The 27,934-nt window shown below is 41.5% G+C and overlaps 1 protein-coding gene across 2 annotated transcripts in view; it reads left to right on the top strand.

The window, feature by feature from the left end:
* Positions 1-27,934, top strand: part of skap2 (src kinase associated phosphoprotein 2) — a 266,642-nt gene that overhangs the window by 150,026 nt on the left and 88,682 nt on the right. For both annotated transcript variants that reach the window (XM_048520144.2, XM_048520136.2), the window contains exons 6-9: positions 486-569; positions 6,930-7,054; positions 16,771-16,834; positions 27,475-27,597. In XM_048520144.2, the coding sequence (XP_048376101.1) occupies positions 486-569; positions 6,930-7,054; positions 16,771-16,834; positions 27,475-27,597 (396 nt within the window). The remainder of the gene's footprint in view (positions 1-485; positions 570-6,929; positions 7,055-16,770; positions 16,835-27,474; positions 27,598-27,934) is intronic.

Raw genomic sequence — 27,934 nt, 5'->3', positions numbered from 1 at the left:
ATAGCTGGAATTCATGCATTTGTCCATCAGTGAATGAGAAATGGCGACATCTACCTTCACACTCCAAAAGCCAAATTCCTCAAAGAAACAAATCAGCAGTAAGAACAAAGGAGAGAAGCCGCGGAACTGCAGCTACTGGACGAGTGCACGACTGTCTTACACATCGCTCCTTTTGCAGTACCTAGTTTCCTTGATTCTGGAATCTGGTGAATAAGGTCAGCAGGTTTGGGTGAAGGCAGTTTGAAAGTTTAATCTGAAGACATAATGAGCATGTAATGACTGATAATGATTCACCAATTTGTCTCACCCCCACTCTCCCTATCCTTATTTGCTGATTTCTGAAGTCTTTTGTTTACCAGTCCCTATGCTCATGAGATTTAAATAATCATCTGTTTCCAATTGTATTGGAATGTATACATTAACAATAATTGAGTTCATTATTTTTGCTTATTTTGAACTGAGAAATTGCCTTACATTTATTACAGATCACAGCTTCTTTGGATCTGAATGGCAAAAACGTTGGTGTGTACTGAACAACAATGTCTTCTATTACTATGGAACAGAAAAAGGTAATTTAATTTTTACACAAAGCCTAACTAGACATAGTCACATATACAGCCTCATCAGTGAACATACGAAACTACTCCAATAATTCTACTCCAACTTCAAACTACAACCTCTAAGCCCAGATATCCCTCCCTTTCTGTTAAAGCCAAAGAACCAACCCTGATTCAGTGAGTATAGAAGAGCACTGAGGAAGTCTAAAAGAGTTAATAATGTGTTGACATTGCAACATAAAACTTAACATATTGCAACATATGCTTAACAATGGAAGCTGCATGCTACTGACAGAACAAAGTGATTGCACATTTTGTTTTTATTATTCATTCAAAGAGAGTGAGTACCGATAGCTAGGCCAGTATTTATTTGAAAAGTGACAGTGAGTTCCCACTGTGAACCACTGCAGTCCATATGGCATAGGTGCACCCTTAGGTGCCATTGGAAAGGGAATTCCTGGATTTTGAACACAGTAGCAGCAATATAGTTACAATTCAGGGTGCATGATGGGGAACTTGCAGTTCGAGGGGAAAAGTACTCATAGAATCATAGAATCCCACAGTGCAGATAGAGGGCATTAGACCCATCGAGTCTGCACTGATCCTCTGAAGAGCATTCCACCCAGACCCAGCTCCGCCCACCCTATCCCCCTAACTCCACATTTATCATAGCTAACCCACGTAGTCTGCACATCCCCAGACACTGGGCAATTTAATATGGCTAATCCACCTAACTTGCACATTCTTTGAATTGTGGGAGGAAACCTGAAAACCCACACAGACACTGGGAGAATGTGCAAATACCAAACAAACAGTCCCCCAAGGCTGAAATCAAACCCAGTTCCCTGACGCTGTGAGGCAGCAGTGCTAAGCACTGTGCCACTGTGCTAGGCAAAATAGCCCCATTTTGGTTTCTGAGCATCAGAATTTACTGTCTCCACAAACATTTCATATTCTTGTTACTTTAGTTGGCAATTAAATGTCCCAAGTTCCATGAAAATGTACAGAACAAAATACCCTAGGCCCATATTTATACTGCAGAAGTGATTTTCTCATGTATATGCTGTCTTTTCCTTCTAGCCGGTTTAAGTTGCCGATTTGGAAGTTGCAGTCTAAGGAGCATTTGTAAATGGTATGCTCTGCTGCCACTATGTATCAGTGCTCAAGGGAATTATTAGGGGGAGATATTAGACGGGTTGCCAGGCAAAGAGACTGCTTTGTCCTGGATATTGTCACAATTCTTGACTCCTATTAAATCTGCACTCATGCAGGCAGGTAGCAGGTATTTTATCACATTTCTGACTTCTGCCATGTAGATGGACAAGTTGTGAGGAGTAAAATCTGAGGTACTTACGACAAGATTCTCAGCTTCTGACCTGCTGTCATGGCCACTCTGTTTATATTGGTGGGCCAGTTTATTTTTTGGTCAATGGTAATCTCCAGGATGTTAACGGTGGAGGATTTAGGCAAAAGATGCATTAATGAATATTAAGAGATGATGTTTGAATTCTGTCTTGTTGGAAGTGGTCATTGTCCAGCACTTCTGTGGTGCAAATGTTACTTGTCACTTATCAATCCAAGCCTGAGTGTTGGCCAGATCATGTTGCATTTGGACATGGACTTTTTCAAATGTTTGAGTTGCAAATGGTGTTGAATAGTATGCTTTCATCATTGAATATACCCATTTCTGGTCTTGTGATGGAGGAAAGGTCATCGATGACGTGACTGAAGGTGGTTAAGTGTAGAACACTACGCTGAGGAACACACAAGGCAGAGGTAATTGGCCTCCAATACCACAACCCCATTAACAATTAATTATTAATAAATTAATAGATCAGATCAAGACTCTGCAATCCTACCACATCCAGTTTTGAACAGTGACAGACATTTAAACAACTGAGGAAGAGGAGGCTGTTTCAGGAACATCCATATTTTCCATGATGGCAGAAATGATCGCATTAATACAAAAGATGAGGCTGACATATCTGCATTCATCTTCAGTTACAGGGACTTCTTTGGTGATCCAATTCTGCTCCCTCCCATGCTTCCCGTAAACATTGCTGATTTTCAGACAGTGATAATGGGAACTGCAGATGCTGGAGAATCCAAGATAACAAAGTGTGGAGCTGGATGAACACAGCAGGCCAGGCAGCATCTCACGAGCACAAAAGCTGACGTTTCGGGCCTAGACCCTTCATCAGAGATTTTCAGACAGTTCAGTTTGTCTACCTGACATCAAGAAATTACCAAGTATATAGCACATGCTAGTCCCTAACAATAATACAGTTACAATGTTGAAGATTTGTATTCCAGAACTAACCATAGCTCTATTCAAGCTGTTCAGTGCAGTAACATTGACAAAGCGAAAAATTTGACAGGGTACACATCCTTGAGAGAAAAGCAGGACAGAGCTAATCTAGTCAATTTTCATTCCATCAGTCGATTGTGTGGCACTGTGGCTTAGTTGGTTGAAGCACCTATCTAATAAACAGGAGATCTGTGGTTCGAGTTCCCCTGGTGCTTATGGCTTAGATTGAGGGTATCTTGTCTAAACTTCTCGCAAATAGCACTAGTTGCTTGATTCCTAAAGGCGGAGGTGGCTTGCTTCATTGTGTTTATAGGGTGGCTCAGTGGTTAGCACTGCTGCCTCACAGCACCGGGGACCCATGTTCGATTCCAGCCTTGGGTAACTGTCTGTGTGGAGTTTGCACATTCTCCCTGTGTCTGCATGGGTGCTCCGGTTTCCTCCCACAGTCCAAAGATGTGCAGGTTAGATGGATTGGCCACGCTAAATTGCCCACAGGAATGTGTACAGTAGGTGAGTGATGGGGAATGGTCTGGGTGGGATGCTCTGAGGTTCGGTGTGGACTTGTTGGGCCAAAGGGCCTGTTTCCACACTATAGGGATTCTGTTCTATTGCTATCAGTAAGGGATCATCAGTGGTGTTATCAAAAGGCAAGTTTTCATTAATAATCTGCTTGGTTTATGTTCAACCAGGGCCCCTTGACTCCAGATTTCCGTAGGGCTTTAGTCCAAACATGGACAAAGTAGCCAAATCCCGGCAATGAATTCAAGACAAGGTGACTTTTGACTAAGTGTGTCAGAGAAGAGTCCGAGCAAAATTAAAGACACTGGTTCTCAGGGGAAACTGTTCATTATTTCGAGTATTACCTAGCTTAAATAAATATGGCTTTAATGTTGGTTGTGGTGTCACGTATAAGTCATTTCAATCTCTTGGACATCGCTGTTACTTTTGCAGCTGTTTTTTGTTTCCCACGACAGACTTGTGTTTCTCAAGCTCTACCACCTTCATCTGCTTCTCAATTATTTTACCTCTATCATTAATTCAGAAGTTGAGATGTTTACTGATGATTGCAGTGTATTCAGTATTCGTGACTCCTGAGATTCTGAAACTGTCTGTATCTGTCTGCAGCAAGACCTGAACAACCTTTAGGCTTGAGCTGATAGGGTGCGAGTAATATTTGTGCAATGTTAAAGGCCAAATAATGATAATCTCCAACAAGAAAGAGTCTAACCAACTTCTCTTGATATGTAACGGTATTACTATCATTGAATCCCTAACTAGTCCACATCTTAGGGATTATTATTGAACAGGTTGTGGTTAGAACAGGTAGAGACTAGGAATTTTGTAGTAAGTAACTTGACTCATGACTCCTCAAAACCTGTCCACCTTTGCTGCAATCTGGAGGGAAGGACTGAACTGAACCCCTCTTCTTAGCTGCCCCAGTTGTTTGCAACAAAAGATTTAATTATTTTTTAGCACAAGTCGCTTGTTTTCTCCAGTTAAAAGTGTTGGCTATTTTTCCTGTAAGTAATAGAGTCAAAAACCAGGGTTTTCTTGAATGATTGAAAAAGTGGTTTTATTGCCTGCCAACCCCAGGAAAGGAGAAAGACAAAGTCAGTCATACTGTACGTATGTGCAAATGCACAGAGTTAAAATAGATTGTTTTGGATGCTGAGAAAGAGAAAAGAATGTACAGATCAGTGTCTTTATGGCGTAATGTTTTAATCTGACTGCAGTTGTATTCTTAGAGGTCGCAAGTTGTGAATATTGCGGTTATCTTTTCATTTCTGAGCTCTCGGTTTCTTTCCAGTCAGTGCTTTCAACCAGGAGCTTTGTTCTCCTCTGCACTGCCTAAAAACAACTTCCTGAAATAGTTCTGAGGAAGGGCTGGACTCAAAAGGTTAACTGTGGTTTCTGTCCACAGATGTTGCCAGACCTGCTGAGCTTTACCAGCAATTTTTGTTTTTGTACTTGAATAGAAACTTGTTTGCATATTCTATGTCTAGTAGCATATGTTTTCAGGCTTGATAATTGCAGACGATGTTTCACCTCTAACTTGTGAAAATTCTCATAATGGTGTAAATCAAATGAGCTTTTCATACTTCCCTTGGAGCGTGGCTGAATGGTTTCATTGCCTTTAGGGCAAAGTGTGGTTCAGGTGACACCTATGTTCTAAGTCTGTTTTTAAAATTGTTTCAATATTGGAAAATCACAGTTATTATATTGGCTAATGCAATTCCAAGATCAATACCATCTGTTTCATTTCATGTGACACCATCTGCAAAGCACAAGACGTCGGTGTTCTGGAATTTGAACATACTCCACTCGATAAGATCATGTCTAATCAGTTTGTGTTTCAGATTTCATATTCCCAACTACCCACAATAACCTTAAATTCTTGTTACCCAAGGGAATTTAACTACCTCGGCCTTAAAGATATTAAATAATGTTGCCTCCATCAGCACCTTAAGTAGGAAGCTCTGAATTCTTTCAATGTTTGGCAGGAAAACAAATTCCCCTTATCTCAACCCTCAAAGTGGTAACCCCTAATTTTAAAACAGGGTCTCTTGGTTCTGGACTCAACTGCTGGATGAGACATCTTTTTCTTCATCCATCTGGTCAAGATCATTGATATTCTTTTATACTTTAACCAAGTTACTCATTGCTGTTTTGAATTCCAATGGAAACAAGCCCAATTTGTTTAACCTATTCTCATAAGACAACCCACTCATTCCAGGTATCAGTGTAGTAAACCCTGAACTCCTACCATTGCATTTGTTTCTTCCTTAATAAGGACATCAAAATGCTACATTTTTGACATACAGTATTCAACATAGGGTGTCACCACCACTTTACACTTGTTAACTGTTGTAACTTTGTTACTGTTATGTTAAAAGTCCTTCATAATAAAGGATATTGATACATTGGCCCTCCTGATTATGTGCTGTATCTGCTTACTATCCTTGCGACTCATGCTATAGGATATTTAGATCTTTCCGTACCTTAGAAACTCTATTCAAGTAATATTCTCTTCTTTCTTTCTGCCAAAATGTACAACTTGACATTTTCCCACATGTACTCCATCTGCCAGATTTTTAACCACTCACTTAACCAATCTATATCAGTCTGCATCCTTGTTGTTTCACCTTCACACCGTATGAGGAAACCTAGGGAATTTTGGAAAATTAACACCAATGCATCTACTGTCTCATAAGCACCTTCTTAAGTCCTGAGGATGTAGTTCTTCTGGAATACTCCCTTGCAATGAGTGTAACTCCCATATACTCACAAAAAGACTTGATACTAATCAGAACCAAGCAGCCCACTTGATTGGCACCCTGTCTACCACCTGAAACATCCACACTCCTCACAGGGTGGTACGGTGCCTCACAGCGCCAGGGACTAAGTTCGATTTTAGCCTCAGCCGACTGTCTGTGTGGAGTTTGCACATTCTCCCCATGTCTACACGGATTTCCTTTGAGTCCTGCAGTTTCTTCCCACAGTCCAAAGATGTACTGGTTAGGAGATTGTCCATGATAAATTGCCCATTGTGTCCAGGGATGTGCAGTCTGGGTGGATTAGCCATGAGCAATGCAGTGTTGCAGGAATAGGGGAGGGCGATGGGTCCGGGTGGGATGCTGTTTGGAGGCTGTGTGGACTCAATAGGCTGAATGGCCTGTTTCCACACTGTAGGGCTTTTTAGAGCACAATGGATAGTGGCTGCAGCAGTTTGCCAGGCCTCCTTTAACAACAAGCCTGTGATTTCTAGTATCTAGAAGAACATGTTGAAGCCATGAAGCAATCTCACGGGAACACTCTTTGCATGTTCTACTAATTAGTGTGGCTATAAGATGATTCTGCATGAGGTTGACTTTCAGTACCCTGAGGGCTGTTAATGATGGGCACTAAAGACTACCACATCATTGTCTCCCAAATCAAAGTAATGTGTTGAACATATTATTAGCTGGTATTTTGGCTCATTGCTGTAATTCTATTTAACACTAATTGCTGAGATCTATTCACGAAGATAAAATATATAAAACCTTTGCTTTGTAATGTATTTACAGATAAACAGCAAAAAGGTGATTTTGTCATAGATGGCTACACAGTCCAGCTGACAACTACCATCAGAAAAGACACAAAGAAGGATTGCTGTTTTGAACTCTCTGCTCCTAATAAACGACTATATCAGGTTTGTTTATGTTTTTCTTGGTTTAATTGAATTGGCACCATTTCCTTCGTAACAGATTGTAACAATCTTAAAAAAAATCACTGGCAAATTGAAATTATTTCAGGATTGCACAGACTGCTACATTTTATCAAAAATTGAGAAATTTTAACAGCTAAGCATCCAAATTTCAGCTAAATTTTGAAATTACTTTTTGGTCAGTTTTCATTGTAAACTGAAAAGTGTAACACCATTTCAGCATCAAAATACCTTACTTTAATAGAACACAATAGAAGAAATGTATTTGTTATGTTATGGTTTCTGGTTGTCTGAATTTTTATTATTCACTTGTAGGACATGGGCACTGCTGGCTGGCAGGTTTTTATCACATATCCCCAGTAGCTGCAGAGAAGGTGGTGGTTGTTATGAAGCAGAAGTCAACTCCCATCTGATAACTAAAACCAAAATACCCAAAGAAGCTTGCCTCACCTCATAATCTGTTTAAGAAAGTGGTATAACCTGCCTGTCATCTGCAGACATAAAAACAAAGTTGCTGGACAAGCTCAGCAATGTTTAGCAGCATCTGTGAAGAAAAAATCAGAGTTAATGTTTTAGGTCCGGTGACCCTTCCTCAGAACCCTCACTTCTGTGGAAGCGCCACTGGATCTGAAACATTAACTCTGTTTTTTCCTTCACAGGTGCTGCCAGACCTGCTGAGCTTTTCCAGCAACATTTTTCTTGTTTCTGATTTACAACGTCCACAGTTCTTGTGGCTCTTATCCGCAGACTCTGTTATAGAGGGGAGCTTAAATAGAATGAACTCTTCGTAGTCACTGTATCATCAACAAGTAATAATTCATTTATCAACTCTGACAGTGAACAAATTAAGAACTACTAACAAATCGAACAATTCCCCCTTAACTACTCACTATCCCCTAATACATCAAAATTCTAATTGTATGCTATTCCAATAAATACATGCCTCACTTATGTAACCTAAATTATTAAAAACGAACTTAAAACTTAGTAGTCTCTCGAAATTATAGTCAGGATAAATCTTCCAGAATGTTGTTTGCCTTCTTTGCTGTCCTCCAATCAGGAATGCCTTCCTCCATTGAATTCTGGTGTCAGGAATATTAGCTGAGAGTGCTGTGGTACCTTTATTTAATTGATGCTTACTGAGAGAGCTTAGTGATGCTACAACCAGTGAGTTTCTCTTCAGAAGGCAGTTCGCTCTCACCCTGATTCTCAAATAACCTCTTCTTTTATAACCTTGATGACCTATCAGTTTCTTCCAACATGATTTTTCCATGGCTATCAAAGCTATCAGATTTAATTTTTTTTAAGTTTCTAACTGCCTGATTTAAATTAATTGGTTGATATTCAAACTGCTATGCCTTGCTGACAAAAATAGACTATTGCCCGGGTTTCTAACCATCAACCTTTTGATACATTGTTTCAATTTCAGGAGTTCTCTGTGTTAGTATCTTCTTTTTAATCTCCAAGCCTAGAAAAGGTACATCATTTTTTAAATGGACCACGTACTCTCCCCGCTATCATTTTACAAACATCAAATCCTAACATCCTGCCTTTCAGTCCACAAGTAATATACTAACTTCACAACAGTGGTGAAATGCTGCCTTGAATCGCTGCAGTCCATGTGCTGTAGATAAAATTCCAGCATCAGTGAAGGAATGGCAATATATTTCCAAGTCAGAATGGTGAGTGGTTTGGAGGGCAACTTGCAGGTGGTGGCTTTCCCATGTACCTGCTGCCTTTGTCCTTCAAAGTGGAAGTGGTCATGGTTCTGGAAAGTACTATCTGAGGATCTCTGTGAATTTCTGCAGCGCATCTTGTAGATAGTTCACATTGCTACCGCTGAGTGTTGGTGGTGCAGAGAGTCAGTGTTTGTGTATTCAAATAGGACACTTTGCTCCAGATGGTGTCAAGCTTCTAGAGTGGCATTGGAGTTGTATCAATCCAGCTGAGTGGGGAATATTCCATCACATTCCTAACTTGTCCCTTGTAGATGGTGGACAGACTTTGGAGAGTCAGGAGGTCAGTTACTTGCCAGAGTATTCCTAGTTTCTGATATGCTTTTGCAACCACTGTATTTATGGATATTTTCGAATGAACCTGATCAGAGATGGCATTGCACACCTCTTGAGTAGTTGGGACTTGAACCCAGGCCTCCTGGTTCAAAAGTAGAGACACCAGCACTGTACCACAAGAACTTATTGTGTTTAACTGGCTAGTCCAGTTTAGTTTCCACTCATAGGTATCCCCCAACATGTTAATAGTTCATTGAATGTCAAGGGGCTGTAGTTAGATGTTCTCTTGTTGGAGACGGTCTATCCTGGCACTTGTGCAGTGCAAATACTACTTGCTATCTGAATAACTAGATATGTTGAAATTTCAATTGAATTAGTGCCCACTTGCCTCAACTACGAAAAGTGAAAAGAAAAACTGTAACATTTATGCTCCTTTCTGTCTAGTGCTGATTGTGTACCCGGATTTTCAGATCTGACCTGGCATAGTGAACACTTCTCTTACCTGTGTTCATACAACCTATGGCAGTAGCAGTCTAGGTCTTGTGTAGATCAATGAATCAGTATGTTACTAAGTCAGCATCAGCAATCACTCACTATTAGGTCCGACTGCTGATAGTACTTTGTATCATGTTTATGAGTCCTTGTGTGGCTGATGATCGCAGAGCTGCATCAGCGACTGCACATTTGGCAGGAGTTTCTAGGAGGTGGAATTGTTCCTTGACCTGGAGATCACTGACATTCCTTTCTCCAATTCCTTTTTCATCCTTCCAGTTGCTGACAAGTGTTCTCATAGAATTGCGCCCCTTCACACAGAACTCTCCTCCAAGTCAGTCTCTTCTGATGACTGCCTTGTATGCAAGGATTATGGTATCAATATGGATGTCACGATCATTGGAGACTGTCATCCACCAGAGTTTGAATGTGGCATTTGTAGATTGGATGCCTTGAATCTCTGCATCGATGTCAGACTTAGATGAGATGTGCCTTTCCAGGTAAGCTAAATGGGCCACCTTTGGGAGTATTCTCCACTGATCTTCATGAAGGGACAAACTGAAACCTGACCTGGGATAGGCTGGTAAAGGATTTGTGTCTTTTTGAAGTTGAAGCTGAGACCAGTTCCTTGGTATGTTTCCACAAAGGTGTTAAGTAAAGCTTGAAGATTTTCTCCCCAGAGAGCAGAGATGACATTGGCGTCTGCATATTGAAGTTTCACAAGTGAGGCCTGTGTCAGTTTCTTCTTGAATTTCAGCTGGTTGAAGTTAAAAAGTTTGCTGTCCATACTGTAGACAATTTCTACACCTCCGAGAAGCATGTTGTTGACACAATAAAGAATAGTGGCATGAAGATAGACCAGAGGGTAGGAGCATTGGTACATTGCTGCTTGATTCTGTCATATTACTATCACTGAGGACCATCGCTGACATCTTGTTGTGGAGGAAACAGAGGACGTTGATGAATTTCACCAGAAAGCCGGCCTTTGGCAGGGTCTTCTGTAGCACTTCCCAACTGACTCAGTCAAAAACCTTGATCAGATCAAGCAGGCCATGTATAGTGTTTCTCTTGTTCTTGGTATTTTGATTGGGGTTGCTGAGTAATGAAAGTCATATCTGCAGTTCCACAAATTGGTTGGAATTCACACTAGATTTCAGGAGGATTTCATCAGCAACTGGGCCAAGGCACCTATCAAGGACTCGGGTAATGATTTTATTCTGCCAGAAGAACTTCCCTCAGTAGTTCCTACAACCCACTGTCTCTCCTTTCCTGAAGGCAGTTGCATTGGAAGCAGGTCTGAGATGAGCAGGAATTTCTTCTTTGTCCCAAATTTTCAGGCACAGTTGCTGAAGATGATAGGGGAGCTCTGCTCCTCTAAGTTTGAAAATCTCTACTGGAAAACCACCTGCTCCAGCAGCTTTTCCAGTCTTCATGCATCAAATAATGGATTCAGCTTCTGCTGCAATAGCTGGGAATCCAAGATCATCTTTGGCAAGTCAGACATTTTCCTCAAACACATCCTTGTTGATGAGGCTGACATTGTCTCTGTCTCTCAAAAAATGCCATTCTTACTCCACATCAATTTTATACTAAAGTTTTGTGTCCATATTTTGTGCCTTGGTGGCACTGAAAATAACCCAGGTGTCATGCTTATCGGCAAGGAGTTGCAACTCCTTTGGTTTCTCAGGCCAGCACTGGTTTTTGATTTCACTAGTTGTTCTTCGTAACTCTGCCTTTGCTGTTTGATGAGTTCTCCTGTTTGCCTTGCTGATGATGTTGTTTGCCAGGCACACACAGCTTTCCTCCTCTTCAGCTGAGGTTTTGGATAATGTGGTTGTTCTCATAAAACCAGTCTTGGTGTTTCCTAGACTTGTAGTTGGTGGTTGCTTCCCAGCATGAGATGATGGCTTTCTTCCTGCAGTCCAATAAGATTAACTCTCTGGAGATTTTTCTGAAGATATTGTTAAATGTTCGTTGGTCTGCTTGACTATTGAAGCCACTCAATGTAGAGCTTCTTTTCTGAATTGGTTCTTCACCTTCACCTTCTGGTGACATTCATTGAATGTTGTGGAGCAGATGAGCCACTGTTCTGGGCATCAGTTCTCTGCATTAGCAATCACTTTGGTAATGAGGACATCCCCTTGGTCTCTGGATCACATAATGATGAGTTGATAATCTGCCAGTGCTTTGATGTAGACACTTCCAAGAACTTGTCTTTTTTGGCAAAATAGTGTCGGTGATGATCAGCTGGTGTTCTGTGTATTTGGTGAGTATGAAGATTCCTTTGGAGATGCACTTCCAACTCTTCCCTTTCTAATGGTCCCCACCAAAAGTTGGGAGTCCCTTCTAGCCCTACCATTGAAGTCTCCAAGAAGAATAGTTTTATCTTCCTTAGGGATGTTGTTGAGTATGTTGTCCAAGTGAAGTAGAATCCTTCTTTGGACTCACTATTAACATCAAAGGTTACAGCACAGGCACTCATGACCTACGAGTCAAGAGGTGATCGATGATACCAGGAGGGAGCTCCAAAGCATGGTTGCCGAGTTTGTTCTTGATTGCAAATCTAATTCCATATTTCCTGGGGTTGACCCTTTGGTTTTTCCCTCAGTTGCCTTTGCCTATTGTTCAAGTCTGCTGCAGGGAAGTGATATTAATGCTGAAGCGCATGACTTCATTGGCAACAAGGGCAGTTATTCATTCTGTAAGATTGTTTTCCTCATTACCTGCGGGAGATTTGTACATTCCAGGTCCAAAGATCAAGTTTCCTGTTGGTTTTCAGACTACAGGTAGATGACCCCTCTGGATCCAGTTTTTCAGCCAGGTTTGTGATGGAATGGACTATTTTTACAGCATCTTTCTAACTGCTTCCCCAATCTAGGTGAACAGAGTGGATCCCGAAGAGGTCTGCTCAGAAGTGCGGAAAGCTGACAAAATGTTCTTCTGTTCCTATTTCAAGAGAAAAATGACTGAGTCAAACTCCATTACTTACATGCCAGTTGAAAACTAGGGACATTGAGATATCTCAATTCCGTCCCTGTCACCTCTCGCCAATCACTGCAGGGCTTGTGGGTTATTGAATTCTGCTAGGTAGATGCGTTGTGTAGGAGATCTTTTAACGTGGGAATGCTGGTGCATTCTAGTGACAAGGAACCTTTGATAATTGGGGATCTCTCTACTGTTGAAGCCTTCATCTACCGTCTCAGCCATTGATGTTACGCAAAAATCTTCCATTCAAACATTCACTGTTGAGGATTTGGTTTGGATTACACTTTGTCTAGTTCCTCACATTTCAACCTTAGGTTTATAGATAGCTCAACCATGCGTTGAGAACTCCCTTATGGCATCAATGTTGGGATCAACGGAACACTCAAGCTTCTTCACCATTGCAAGGTTTCAGTCCCCATGAAGGATACCATTATTTATTAAATTGCATTAGAGTATAGGTCACTGTCTCCAGAGGGAGATGGGGGAGAAGAGTAAACAATACAGAATCAAACTTTAAGCAGGGACAGAAAATGCTGGAAACACTTACTATGTCAGCCTGTGCCATAGAGAGGCAAATTAAGCTAGAAAGATAAAATAATATCTTGTTTAGAGAACATTTTTGGATTTAAAACTATTAAACTATTTAACAACAGTTTATTATGCTTTGCCTTTAAGTCTGTACTTGCCATTTGATACACAGCTGTCTCACCTAATTTTTCAATCAGATAGGGGAGGTTTTTGCATCAAAATGGGACATAAATTGAAATCAATCTTGAATTTTGTATCGATTCATAATTCAATAATCTGCATGTATGAAGTCAATTTTGTTTGGACCATGCCCCAAGAAACTCTTTGGTTTCTGTCCATTTCCTCAAATGGTTCATAAATCTGTAATTAGAGAATTTCACTTCTGCCACATTTCCCTTCATTGTCTTCCTTAAATGTATTCTCCCCATTCAATTGGAACCTATCTCTGGTGGCTAATGGCAAACGTCCCAAATCCTAATTACTTGCAACACTTTAATATTTCTACAGTTTCTACATACTACATACTCAATGCATTAAAGTTTTGTAACCCCATTAATTGCAGATTCTTCATTTGTTTGCAAAATCTCTTCAATTCAGTTTGGTGGGTATACATGCAGATTATTGAATTATGAATCAATACAAAATTCAAGATTGATTTCAATTTATGTCCAATTTTGATGCAAAAACCTCCCCTACCTGATTGAAAAATTAGGTGAGACAGCTGTGTATCAAATGGCAAGTACAGACTTAAAGGCAAAGCATAATAAACTGTTGTTAAATAGTTTAATAGTTTTAAATCCAAAAATGTTCTCGAAACAAGATATTATTTTATCTTTCTAGCTTAATTTGCCTCTCTATGGCACAGGCTGACATAGTAAGTGTTTCCAGCGTTTTCTGTTCTTGCATTAAGATTGTCACATTTCTAAATGCTAGCCAAAAAAGTTGCCTCCAACATAGCTGAATCTAATATTGTCCTTGTTTTGGACACTTGAACCACTGTCTTTATTTAACACCGTTTATCGAAGTGCTGTGATCAGTGCAGCTACATAGGAATACAGAATTTGCTTTGTAATTCACCTCAAGTCCATTAACAAAATATTCCTTCTTAAAAATATAATGTGAATATTTCCAGGAACCCTACAGTATTTACTATCTATCTATCTCTATGGGTCTGAGAAAGGATATTACCCGCAACAATCTACGTGTTGGAGCTGGGCAATTAGAATCTCCCTGTCTGACAAAGGGCTGACTCACTTCCACAAAGGTGGGTCTTGCCAGGGCATTCCTTCGTCTAGGTCTTTGGTTGCTTCACAGTCTTCCACTATGAATTTTAATGTGAGTGTTCTCTGTGGGGCTAGCTTCCTGGTGTGTTTTTATCCCCCTTGCCCAGGACCTTCCAGAATGTTTTTGTGGCCTTGTTTGATAGGGTCATGAGTCGGCTTCAAAGCATCCAGTGAGGTCACACAACACCCTTCACTGTTGCCATGCTGGGGAAGTATAAGGTGCATGTCATCAGGTAATGGTTGGAAGGCAAGAGGCTAGAGTATCTAATCGATACTTCTCGAATATACAACCCTCAGGTGGTTGTAACTGGTTGCATCTGAACCTTGTGACCTCTTTAACCTTGGTTTTCTCTGTTCTCTGTAACCAATAGCTCTTGGCTGCAGTTTAATTTAGTGTGGCCAATTTCTTTGTGATGCCTGATTACTCTGACTGTGGGTCAGATTTAGAATGTCCAATTTTGGGCAGTGGCTACACTAACTTGCTGAACCTGTCAGATTTTATTAAAATTGTATTTGAGGAATCATAAGTTTTGGTATTTCTGGCTCACTTTTAGACAGTCATAACATTTCTGTCCTTCCCCACTTCCCTCCAACATCCTCCCACCCCGTCTTCACCCCCAACACGCACCCTCCGCCTCAACCCCTCCCCCCTCCAACAAAATGCTGCCCCTGTAATAGTTTGTCAAATGGTAGCATAACGGTAATATTACTGGGCTAGTAATCTAGAGGTCCGGACTACTGATTCTGAAGTATGAGGCTTGGGTATAGAATGGTGACCAGTGCGCATCTGGAAACCCTGACCTGATTTCTATCTCTAGCTATGCACAGGAAGGAGGATAGGACAGGAACCCTAGACACTAATGTTTAGTGGTTGCCAACACAACTCTGGATTTAGGCATTTCAGAACTGCTGCAATTTGCAATGAGTTAGTCACATTTTGTAAGCCTTCATAAATTACATCTGACTGGGGAACCGTAGATTGGAGATGAGTAATAATAATTGAGTAAAACTTGTATTGACCCCACTGCAATTCATCATGAAATGGTGTAACCAGTTTGTGTCTAAGTTCTCTGAAATAATTGTTGGTAGTGCTGTGGGTGGCATGGTAGCCCATGGTTTAACGCTGCTGCCTTACAGCACCAGGGATTGGGTTCAATCCCACGTTTTGCTGATTGTGTCAATTTGTGCAGACTCCAGATGCTGCCCTCACCCATATTTTTGTTGTCTCCTGCTGCAACTATTGTAATGATTTTCCTTTGAAGTCTTTCCTAAAATTAATTTGAAATCAAGCAAACTCTGCTCTGAATGACCTAATTCATACGATGTCCTGTTTTCTCATAATTTGTGCTTGCGCAATTGCATTAACTCCTTTTCATGTCATGTCTTGATTTTAAAATTCGCGCCCTTGCTTTCAAACTGTGCATGGCCTTGGCTTTCTTATCTTCATAATCTTCTTGGATTCCACAAATCTCTGTGTCTATCCTCTAGTTCTGGTAATTTAACAATCCCCAATTTTATTGCTTCACTATTGGTGGCTGTGCTTTTAGCTACCTGGGCCCTGTATTCCAGAATGCCCTCAATACCCCTCTTTGTCCCTCCATCTCAATTCTTGTTTTAAACCTCCTTTCATCTGCAGTAGTGTTTCCTTGCCTGGCTCAATGTTTGTTGCACCTCCTGTGAAGGACCTTGATGCTTTTAACATGTTAAAGCTTAAAGAGACAACAGGTCATTCTCAGTCTCAGTGGATAATTATTGTTGTTACCTCTGCAGAAATTGGGCCAATGTTATCTTATACCTGTAAACAATAAAGACAATTCTAGATGACACTCTTCATGTTCTTACGTAACCATTTATTATGTAACAAAATTATTCTTGTTAATTAGTTTTCATATTTTTTTCGGTTGAACAAGTACTAAAACCTTTACAGTGTCTGAAAATGACATTCAACATATACATTATATATAATGGAATCTTTCAATCAATGGAATCTTTTAACGAGACAGACTGCTGGTGTAATAATTTTTTGCTTCTGTTGGAAGCTAATTTATTGAATTGTCAGGTTGAGTTGCTGATGCTAATTCTGACCAGTGTGTTCTGGTTTGGAGAATCTGAAGTAGTAGCAAAAGAAAAAAAAAACTACTGTTTCTTAATTGCCAAGGGTGAATTTTGCTCATTGGCTTTGCGTTTGACATTGATAAGGATGAACAGTATTCACATAGTTGCTAGCTGTTGCAAGGAAATAAAATTGTCATCCTCTGCTTTAGTTTCTTAATATTTGTCTAAGTTAACTTGAACACAATTATAAATGTTCTTCAAATAAAAAAAAATACTGAAGATAAGAAGCACAAATTTCTGACAGCATGTGTTTCTGACATTTACCATTCATTTTAATTTTTTTCAGTTTGCTGCAGCTTCTTCAAATGAGGCAGAAGAATGGGTTGAGCAGCTTCAATTTGTATTAAAAGGTAAGAATTAAAACAGATTTGGAACTAAAAGATTGGCAGGGCTAGTATGCCGTTTTCTGCCTACATCTGACTACTGTTGTTGTACCTCTACTGGTATAATGGACTTATTGGTAGCCATCTGTGGTAAATGCTAAACTTCACCAGACCCTTTAAGCTAGTTTAATGTTAACGTGCTACGCAAATCTGCACCAGCATGCAACTAAGTATTCAGCTCTGCTGTGAAGAATGTTCATCTAGTAACGAAATAGGCCCTGTCATTGAAAACTTGAAGCACTTTTATTCCCATAATGGTCTTTCTATAAAACAAAGCTTACAAGAGATAGTTAGTTTGCTCTAATTGCTTTGCTCCATGCAAATCCACGCGCATTCACCACCTTCCTGCCCATTTGGGGCTGTAATGTATGTGGGTCTCATCTTTGTCTGTTCCTACTCTTCCAGCACCTTCTTGCCTGGTTTCACTCCTCTATCCTTTTTTAAAGTCCATATTCTCCATTCCTCGCTCAACCATCACTTTGAACTTCTCACTCAGATATCCAGATTCTTCCCTCCTTCAATTTCTACACTGAGCAAATTCTTGTTTTCATTGATTTCAATCTCCACTTCAAATTGTCTAACCTTTTCTTCCTTAATTCCATTGGTCTCCCCTAAATTTGGCGTCCAAATGAACATTCAAACATATTTACCAACCACTTGATCTTGCCATCTCAATCAGCCTTTCCATTTCAATTGTCTTATTCACAGAGAAGGCTTACTTATCCAATCTCCTTCTCCCTCTCCCTCCCTCTGTCTGTCTCTCACTCACGCACTCACCACATGAGCCCCACTTGCTCCCTGCAACTTGGACCACTTCCTCTACTATCCACTCCATTATGTTTAAATAGTGTTTGGCCATCTTCGAAGTGTCCTGTTTACTTGTTTATTCCTCACTATCCGTATTTTCCATTCCAGTGTTATCTTACGTTAATTGTCTCTGAAGAATGCTACCCTCTGCAACACCACTGTTTAAGTCACTTACAATATCAAATTTCAGGTAATCTAGCCTTTTGCACTCCTTCTGCCAAAGTATTTTTATATCTTTTACAATCTGTTCAGTTATCACCACTGCCTAGAGGCTGTTGTCTGTAAAACTTTTGACTTTCTCTCAAACTTGTCATTTCCCGATACAGCTCTTACCGCCACTCATTTAGGTCTGAATGGTGCAGAGTATAGTACACATGGTCAATAATTGTTTTAGCCATTCATTGCTATTCCAGCTAGACCACATCAAGCAACATTTAAATAATAGCAAAATAGTGCAGATGCTGGAAATGAAGAGTTAAATAATAGCAAAATAGTGCAGATGCTGGAAATGAAGAGTCATACTGGATTTGAAATGTTAAATTTTTCCCTTGCTACAGAGGTCACCCACCTGCTGAGTTTCTTCAGTTCTGTGTTTTTATTTCAAGCAGTGTTGTGCCCTGCTATCCTCTTAACAATATTACTCAGCTTTTCTGCATTACCAACTTTCTATTAGAATCCTTGTTCTTGCTCATTAATACAAAATCCATTAATTATCTCGGCCCTCCTAGATTTCCATAAGTTTCTACAGCCTGTTAGTTTTAAGAACATCTTGGGCCACTTGTACATTCCTCACTCCCCTTGCCATCATCATTTGTGGCCATGTCTTCTGCCATATGAGCTTTATTCTTTGGAATTCTTTCATAAAACATTTTCTTCTCCTTTAACATTCGCCTTAAGGTTACCTGTTACACATTTTGGTGACTTATCTTAAGATCTCCTTTTATTGGCTCACTTATTGTTTCCATTTGGACCTTTAAAATACCCTAGAATGCTTTCCTATATTAAAGGCCCTGTATTAAATGGAAATTGTTGGTTTAAGTTTATGGACATTTTGCCACAACAATCCAATTAGTCATTGCTACTAAAAATCTAATTACCGTTCACTATATTGTACAACTTGATAGTGCTGTATTCACCAAATACCATCACCTTCTGCTCAGCTACAAATCCTCATGTGAACTTGCAGCATTTCCTACCTTGTATTCATGCTGCCTCTGACTCTAACCTTCTGTGGTTACATCTGCCACCACAATCTTCGGCCCATTCCTAACCCTAACATATCTCACTCTCTCTCACTCTCTCTCACTCTCTCTCACTCTCTCTCACTCTCTCTCACACTCTCTCACACTCTCTCACACTCCCTCTCACTCCCTCTCACTCCCTCTCACTCCCTCTCACTCCCTCTCACTCCCTCTCACTCCCTCTCACTCCCTCTCACTCCCTCTCACTCCGTCTCACTCCGTCTCACTCCGTCTCACTCCGTCTCACTCCGTCTCACTCTGTCTCACTCTCGCTTACTCAGCCAATCTCTCTCTCTTTCTCTCTCTCACTCAACACATGAACCCCACTTGCTTCCTGCACCTGGGACCACTTCCTCCGCTATCCAGTCCATTATGTTTGAACAGTGTTCAACCATCTTTGACGTGTCCTGCAGAATTCTTTTCCAGACCTAAGCAACATGCTGTTTACTCTCATGAAACCGGTTTCGTCACCTGCATATCACTGGTGTAATTTTTTTTAAAATTCATTCACAAGTATCATTCAAAATGTTGGCATTTCTCGGCCATACCAAACTCCTATTGAATATAATTGAGTAGTTTACTATGCCACTTCAGACGTAAGTTTAAACACCCATATTCCTATCTGTCTGTGGTCACGGGTAGGCTTCGACTTCAGGATTTGGGCCATAAATAAAAGCTCAAACGTCAACTTGGTACTGAGAAATGCCTATTGTTAAAAGTGCCATCTTTTGAATGAAAAATTAAACTGAAGCATCTGTTTAATTAGCTGGATGTGAAAGATGCCATGTGACAGTTTTAAAAGAGAAGGGAGAAGTTAACCTCTGTGTCCAATGTTTTATACCTTGTTCAATATCTCAGAAAAAAAAATCTGGTCATATGCCATTATTGTTATGGGAATTTGCTGTGTGCAAGTTAATGGCTATAATACCACAGCAGCATGACTTCAATAAAAAATTGCTTTGTTTTATTCACTTGTGGGTCATGGCACTGACTGGCCTGTGTATATTGCCTGTCCCTAGTTGCCCTTGAGAAGGTAGTACTGAGCTCCATTCTTGAACCGTTGCAGTCCATGTGCAGTAGGTAGATCCACAATGCCCTTAATGAGGGAATAATTGGAATACCGGAATACCGGCATTTTGACCCAGCAACAGTGAAGGAACACCACGTCAGGATGTTGAGTGGCTTAGAGGGGAATTTACAAGTAGTGCTGTTCCCTTATATCCACTGTCCTTGCCCTTCTAGATGGAGGTGGTCATAGGTTTGGCCGGTGCTGTCCAAAGATCTATGGTAAAATTCTGCATTTTATACATTTTGTATACACCTGTGCTGCTGAACGTTGATGGTGAAGGGAGTGATGCTTGTGGATGTGGCACCAATCAACTAGGCTGCTTTGCCCAGGATAGTGTCAAGCATTGAGAATGTTAGAGCTGCATTCATCCAGGCAAGTGGGGAATACTCCATCACACTCCAGACTTGTGCCTTGTGAATGGTGGTCTGGCTTTGGGGAGTCAGGATGTGAATTACTTGCTGCAGTTTTCCTAACCTCTGACCTGCTCTTATAGTTGCTGTGTTCGTGTGACGAGTCCAGTTGTGTTTCTCGTAAATGGTAGCCCCAAGGGTGTTGATAGTGGTAGGATTCAGTGATGGTAGCATCATTGAATGTCATGGAGCAGTGTTTAGATGTCTCTTCTTGCAGATGGTCATTGCCTGGCACTTGTGTGGCTTGAAAGTTACTTGCTACTTTTCAGCCCAAGCCTGGATTTCAACCAGGTCTTATTGCTTTTGAACATGGACACCTTCAGCATTTCAGGAGTCACATGGTGCTTAATGTCAGGCTATCTTTGGAGAACATCACTATTTCTGACCTTAAGATGGAGGGAAGGTCATTCGTGAAGCACCTGAAGATAGTTGGGCCTCAGATACTATCCTGAGGAGCTCCTGCGAAGATGTTCTGAAGCTGATGATTGAGGTCCAACAACCACAACCATCTTCCTGTGTGCCAGGTATGTCTCCAACAAGTGGAGACTTTGCCCCCAGTACCCTTGATTCCAGTTTTGTTCAGCCTCCTTAATGCTATTTTTAGTCGAGTGCAGCTTTCACACCAAACACTGTCCCTTTCAGCTTGCATCTGGAATTCAGCTGTTCTGTCCGCATTTGAACCAAGTCTGCAATGAGGCCAGGAAGTGAGTGCCCTTGGCAGAGCACAAACGGGCATCACCAAGCAGGTTGTTACTGAACAGGTGCCTTTTGATAGTACTGTTGATGACAGGTTCCATTACTTTACGTATGATCGAGAATAGACTGATGGGGCAGTAATTGGTCGGATGGGATTTGTCCTGCTTTCAGCATACAGGACATAATTGGGCAATTTTCCACATTGTTGGGTAGATGACAGTGTTGTAATTATACTGGAGCAGGTTTTCTAGGGGCACAGCGAACTCTGGAGCCGCCTTTAGTAATATTGCCAAAATGTTCTCAAGGTCCATAGCCTTTGCACTATCCAGCGCCTCCAGCATTCCTTGATATCACCTGAAGTGAATGGTATTGGCTGTAGACTATGGTATCTGTGATGCAGGGAACCACTAGTAGAGGCCGAGATGGATCACCACTTGGCACTCCTGATTGAAGATTGCTGCAAATACTTTAGCCTTATCTTCTGCACTGATTGGGCTCCTCCATTGTTGAAGATGGGGATATTTATGGGGCCGCCAGCTCAAGTGAGTTATTCAATTGTTCACCACTGTTCACAGCTGGATGTAGCAGGATTTTGGAGTTTCGATCTTATCCACTGCTTGTGGAATTGCTTAGCTCCATCTGTCTGTTTAGTAGCTTCACCGGGTTGAAACCTTTATTTTTTGGTATGCCTGCTGCTGTTCCTGGCATGTCCTCTTGCACACTGCATTGAACCAGGCTTGATCCCCTGGCAGTGATAATGGGACCTGCAGATGCTTGAGAATCCAAGATAATAAAATGTGAGGCTGGATGAACACAGGCCCAGCGGCATCTCAGGAGCACAAAAGCTGACGTTTCGGGCCTAGACCCTTCATCAGAGAGGGGGATGGGGTGAGGGTTCTGGAATAAATAGGGAGAGAGGGGGAGGCAGACCGAAGATCGAGAGAAAAGAAGATAGGTGGAGAGGAGAGTATAGGTGGGGAGGTAGGGAGGGGATAGGTCAGTCCAGGGAAGACGGACAGGTCAAGGAGGTGGGATGAGGTTAGTAGGTAGGAGATGGAAGTGCGGCTTGGGGTGGGAGGAGGGGATGGGTGAGAGGAAGAACAGGTTAGGGAGGCAGAGACAGGTTGGACTGGTTTTGGGATGCAGTGGGTGGAGGGGAAGAGCTGGGCTGGTTGTGTGGTGCAGTGGGGGGTGGGGACGAACTGGGCTGGTTTTGGGATGCGGTGGGGGAAGGGGAGATTTTGAAGCTGGTGAAGTCCACATTGATACCATTGGGCTGCAACTCACACTGCCCTCCAACCCCACCACACCCGGCACCTTCCCCTGCAACCGCAGGAAATGCTACACTTGCCCCCACACCACCTCCCTCACCCCTATCCCAGGCCCCAAGATGACTTTCCATATTAAGCAGAGGTTCACCTGCACATCTGCCAATGTGGTATACTGCATCCATTGTACCTGGTGTGGCTTCCTCTACATTGGGGAAACCAAGCGGAGGCTTGGGGACCGCTTTGCAGAACACCTCCGCTCGGTTCGCAATAAACAACTGCATCTCCCAGTCGCAAACCATTTCCACTCCTCCTCCCATTCTTTAGATGACATGTCCATCATGGGCCTCCTGCAGTGCCACAATGATGCCGCGCGAAGGTTGCAGGAACAGCAACTCATATTCCGCTTGGGAACCCTGCAGCCCAATGGTATCAATGTGGACTTCACCAGCTTCAAAATCTCCCCTTCCCCAACGCATCCCAAAACCAGCCCAGTTCGTCCCCTCCCCACACTGCACCACCCAACCAGCCCAGCTCTTCCCCTCCACCCACTGCATCCCAAAGCCAGTCCAGCCTGTCTCTGCCTCCCTTGCCTGTTCTTCCTCTCACTTCCTCCCACTCCAAGCCGCACGTCCATCTCCTACCTACTAACCTCATCCCACCTCCTTGACCTGTCCGTCTTCCCTGGACTGACCTATCCCCTCCCTACCTCCCCACCTATACTCTCCTCTCCACCTATCTTCCTTTCTCTCCATCTTCGGTCCGCCTCCCCCTCTCTCCCTATTTATTCCAGAAGCCTCAACCCATCCCCCTCTCTGATGAAGGGTCTAGGCCCGAAACGTCAGCTTTTGTGCTCCTGAGATGCTGCTGTGCCTGCTGTTATCATCCAGCCTCACATTTTATTATCTTTGATCCCCTGGCGATACAGTAGATATGCCAGACCATGAGATTGCAGATTGTGCTGAAGTACACTTCTGCTGCTGATGGCCCATAGCGCTCCAATGGATACCCAATCTTGAGCTGCTGTCTCTGTTCGAAGTCTGTCCCATTTAACATGGTGACAGTGCCATGCAACATAATGGAAAGTATTCTCCCCAAGGCTGTGCAGTAGTCACGCTTATCGAAACTGTCATCGGCTGATGCACCTGCAGCTGGCAGATTAGTAAGGATGAGGTCAAGTATATTTAATCTCCTTGTCTACTGCAGACCTGTTTCAGCAACTATGTCCTTTAGGATCCAGCCAGCTCAGTCCGTAGTACTGCTGTGGTAGTATCCAGAAACTCTAGGTGGGAGACATTGAAATCCCTGCCAATGGTACATTTTGTGCCCTTGCCACCCCCAATACCTCCTCTGAGCAGTGTTCATCATGGAAGATTACTGATTCCATCAGTTGAAGAAGGATGATATGTAGTGATCAGCAGGAGGTTTCCTTGCCCATGTTTAACTCAAAGCCATAACATTTCATGGGGCCTGGAGTCAATGCTGAGTACTTCCAGAGCAACTCCCTCCCAACTGTATACTACTGTGCCACCTCTGCTGGGTCTGTACTGCCTGTGTGACAGGTCATATCCAGGGATGGCAAGGGTGGTGTCTAGGACGTTGTCTGCAAGGTATCATTTCCTGAGCACTAATACATCAGGTTGTTGCTTTACTAGTTTGTGAGACAGATCTCCCAGCTTTGCATTATTAGTCCCTAGATTTTTGGTAAGGAGAATGTTGCAGGGTCAACAGGTCAGATTTTGCTGTTGTCTTTTCTGATGCCTAGGTCAATGCCAGGTGATCCATCTTGGTTTCATTTCTTTGAGCCATTTGATACAAGTAAGTGGCTAGCTAGGCTATTTAGAGAGCAGTTGAGAGTCAGCCACATTGCTGTGGCATTCAAGTCACATGTAGACCAGACCAGGTGAGAATTGCAGATTTCCATCCCTGAAGGGTGTTATTAAGCCAAATGGGTTTGTTCAGCAATCACCAATGGTTTTATGGACGTCATTAGATTCTTAATTCCAATTTTTTTTTATTGAATCTGCCATGGTGGGATTCGAACCTGGGTCCCTACAATATTAGCTGAGTTTGTAGATTAAGAGTCCAGCGATAATACCACTTGGGAATCGCTGCCACCTTCATTGGTTTTGGGTCTGGTGGTAATGCAGCTGTATAAATATAACTCTGCCCTGCTTTATTTTACATTGCAAGGCACTAAATTCCATCAGTAGATTTGGTCGTAATCTCTTTGCTGGCCTCCAGGATCTCCACAATATGATGGACCATCAGCAGCAGATTGTTAACCACAAGCTGTAATCTCATGGCCTGGTTTATGCTTCACTTGATCATTAATATCGATTATTAACATGCCAGAGCAGCCCCTGGTATATCTAAAAATGAGCTGCCAACCTGGTGAAGCTACAATCCAAGGCTACATTCACACCAAACAGCAGAAGCAGGATGCACTAGAGTGAAGTGATGTCATAACCGATGAATCAGATTTAAGTTTTGCAGTTTTGAATTTAAATGTGTAGACATTCTAGAGGTACAGATACAAAAAATAGTTAAAAGCAGCAATAGGTTAAGAGCAGTTAACATCTCCAAACAAAGCATTAGGGTTTATTTCTGGAAAAGAAAAGGAGAATTGAAAGTGGGGTCGTTATGTAAAGTCTTTAAAAAAAGTATTTTCAATGACTAGATCTCATTAGGATACCCTGCACATGATTCTGGTCATCTACTGTAAAATGAACATAGAAGCATTAGAAACAATGTTACTGAAAAACTGGAACTCTTGACTCCCAAAGGGAAATGGAGAGCAGGTCTGATAAAAGGTTTTAAAATTGTAAAGGAGCTTGATTGTGCAAACTTAGAATTGCCAAATAGTTACAGCAGGCCAACTGGGCCATTATTTATATGCTGGCTCTCCAAAGGAGTAACTTACTTACAGCCACTCGCCAGCCTTCTTCCCATGGCTCTGCATGCTCCTCCTTTTCAGGTAAGCTAACTTTCTCTTGATCGCCCTCTTGAACTCCTCAGGTACCGAAATAGACTGTGTCCATTTGCAGGACCTGGGCAGTATTCAAACCTAGGCTGACAAGTTACAAGTAATATTCATTCCACGCAAATATTAGGGAATGACTATCTCCAGTAAGAGAACATCTCATCATCTCAACTTGATATTCAACATAACTTGGGAAATGAGAGCAGGAATAAGTCATTTGACCCCTTGCGTTCACTGTCTCCAGCACCAACACATAATAGGAGCAGTATCTCTCGCATACAAGCTGCCAGAAACCAAGAAGTGCTCCCACCCAGAAGAGCAAAAGCAGCAGATTCGTGGGAAAACATAGCCATATTTACCTTCTAAGTTATGTGATATCCTTGATCTGAGTTATACAACTACTCCATCATTGTTTCTGAATCAATGTTTTGGAACTCCCTTCCTAAAAGCACTGTGGCAACATTGTGGATCAAACATATTTTTTGGGATTTAGGTTTGTAAAAATGGTTTACGTGCTTCCCTGCAATTTGCAGAACTTTGCCTAAAATGAACAGGTTCCCATTCATTCAAATGTCATGTTTTATCTGGTGGAGGCTTTTGGGTAGCAATCTCCTGCTGGAAATACCTCTACACAAGGCTGTATAGATTGCTTGATATCCTTATGAGAACTACTTTTCTGGAATCTCACTGTGCAACTTAACCTGGTAGAGCACTAGATATTACCAATTCTTTTTCAGCATTAGATTTAGTTCCACATGTACATCACACAGCTGCAAAACTGCTGGTGATCTCTGACTATATGCTGGTTTAGTCATCCAGGAAAGTCTCTTGGTGCCATTGCTGAAGAATAATATTTTCCCAGAAGACCTGGAGAAGAAGGAGCATTGCTGAACATAGCTGAATGGGGCCCTATATTTTGTACTGTGAGATGTTACTCAGTATTTATAGGAGATTACAGCACTTTCTAAGTCCAGACAAATGAGACAAGTGGCAAGAGACTGACAGCAATTTAATGTTCAAGGTTGCACAATCCTCAAATATGCTGCTGGTTGCTTGTTTGGAGGCCATTTATGAATGGTACCTGGACTTTAATGTATGAGCTGATGATGATGGCAGGGTTGTTAATTTCCTGTTTACATATGCAAATCGTCAAGCCCCATACATCTCCAGAACTAATTGACTGGCAGCAGCATGATTGCAGACATCCACCTGTTCACTAGGCAAGGATTTCCAATGGTTTCCAGATCTGACATCAGAAAACTGACACCTGCAACAAAAGTTTCCATTCTTTGACTCATTTTTATAATGATTTGATTCCTCATCAGTTGTGAACCTGCAGGTCGGATTGGTGTGTTATCAAAGCGCATTGCACCTGTAGACTAAAATATTCCCTTTTTAAAAGGTGCAACATTCCATTTCCAATTCTTCTTTTGCTCTTTATCAAATAACATGGGTATCTCCCTATTCTTGACTAATTGGGCCCATGCCAGAGTCATCAACCCATCGGATGGACTCTACGTGATATACTTTCAAAGACTGGCTCCCCTTCTACATGCAAATAGGTATATTGTGAATACCACTGGCTTAGTTTCATCCCTGGCCTTATTTCAGAGAATTAATCATGCCACTTTCATTGACATACCATAATATAGCCTATACGCCTGCAAAAAATATTTTCAGTCAGTAGTGCCTCTTTTCAGTTTGTTGCTGTAAATGTTAATAATCTCTACAGAGATAATAACAAAGTTGAAATTTCAGTACAGTACCAAAAGAATGTTGCATGGTTTCAAGCACCATTTTTGGGAAGATGTTAAATTGAAGCCACAGCAACTTATTTTGAAGGTTCAAATTGAGTTAAGATCCACAATATGTAGCAGCATAGAGTTCTCCTTGGCCAGTGTTCCTCCCACTACCGATGTGAAGGTCTTATCCTCCCTCTCTGTTCATTGTTTGTGCCCAATCAACATTCTCATTCTGAACGGAATGTTAAAGCCATTCTTGTTAAAGACTTGTATCATTGTTACTTTCATGTTATCTATCAGGATGTATACAGGAATCACTTAAATAGATTGAAATGTTTCAAAATTACAACATGTTTCCCCAATCCTAATGTTTACTTATTGTTTTTAAAAGACAGAGAATCTGGTATGATCCCAGAAGATGATGAAGAAATGTATGATGATATTGATCCAGAAATTAAAGATGATAATTCCAACCAAGTGCCAATAGATGAAGACATTTATGAAGAGCTTCCAGGTTTGTGCATTTAAAATACTGATTTAATGCCTGTAAACTATTCAAATTGCTCATAAATTATGTAAAAAAAAAAGGGCAATAATGACCAACTAATCAAATTTTGGAGTCACTAATTCTTAAATTCTCGGTTTACCACAATAGCCAAAAAAGGTCATGGGCAAACTGCATAATCCATCGAATTAGCGTAAAAGGAATTACACTGCAGAGAAAACTAACAAGAAGACCAATACATAGAAGGAAAGCCAGTATGGTTTTATGGATGCACCATATAATTATTTAGGGATCGATGCAGTGAAATAGCTCCATTGTGTATTTCAATTAATTTGTTGAAATTTCT

Source organism: Stegostoma tigrinum, chromosome 2 (genome assembly GCF_030684315.1).
Source record: "Stegostoma tigrinum isolate sSteTig4 chromosome 2, sSteTig4.hap1, whole genome shotgun sequence".
NCBI lineage: Eukaryota > Metazoa > Chordata > Chondrichthyes > Orectolobiformes > Stegostomatidae > Stegostoma > Stegostoma tigrinum.
Note: the sequence above shows the minus strand (reverse complement) of the source record. Positions and strands in the feature narration are given on the sequence as shown.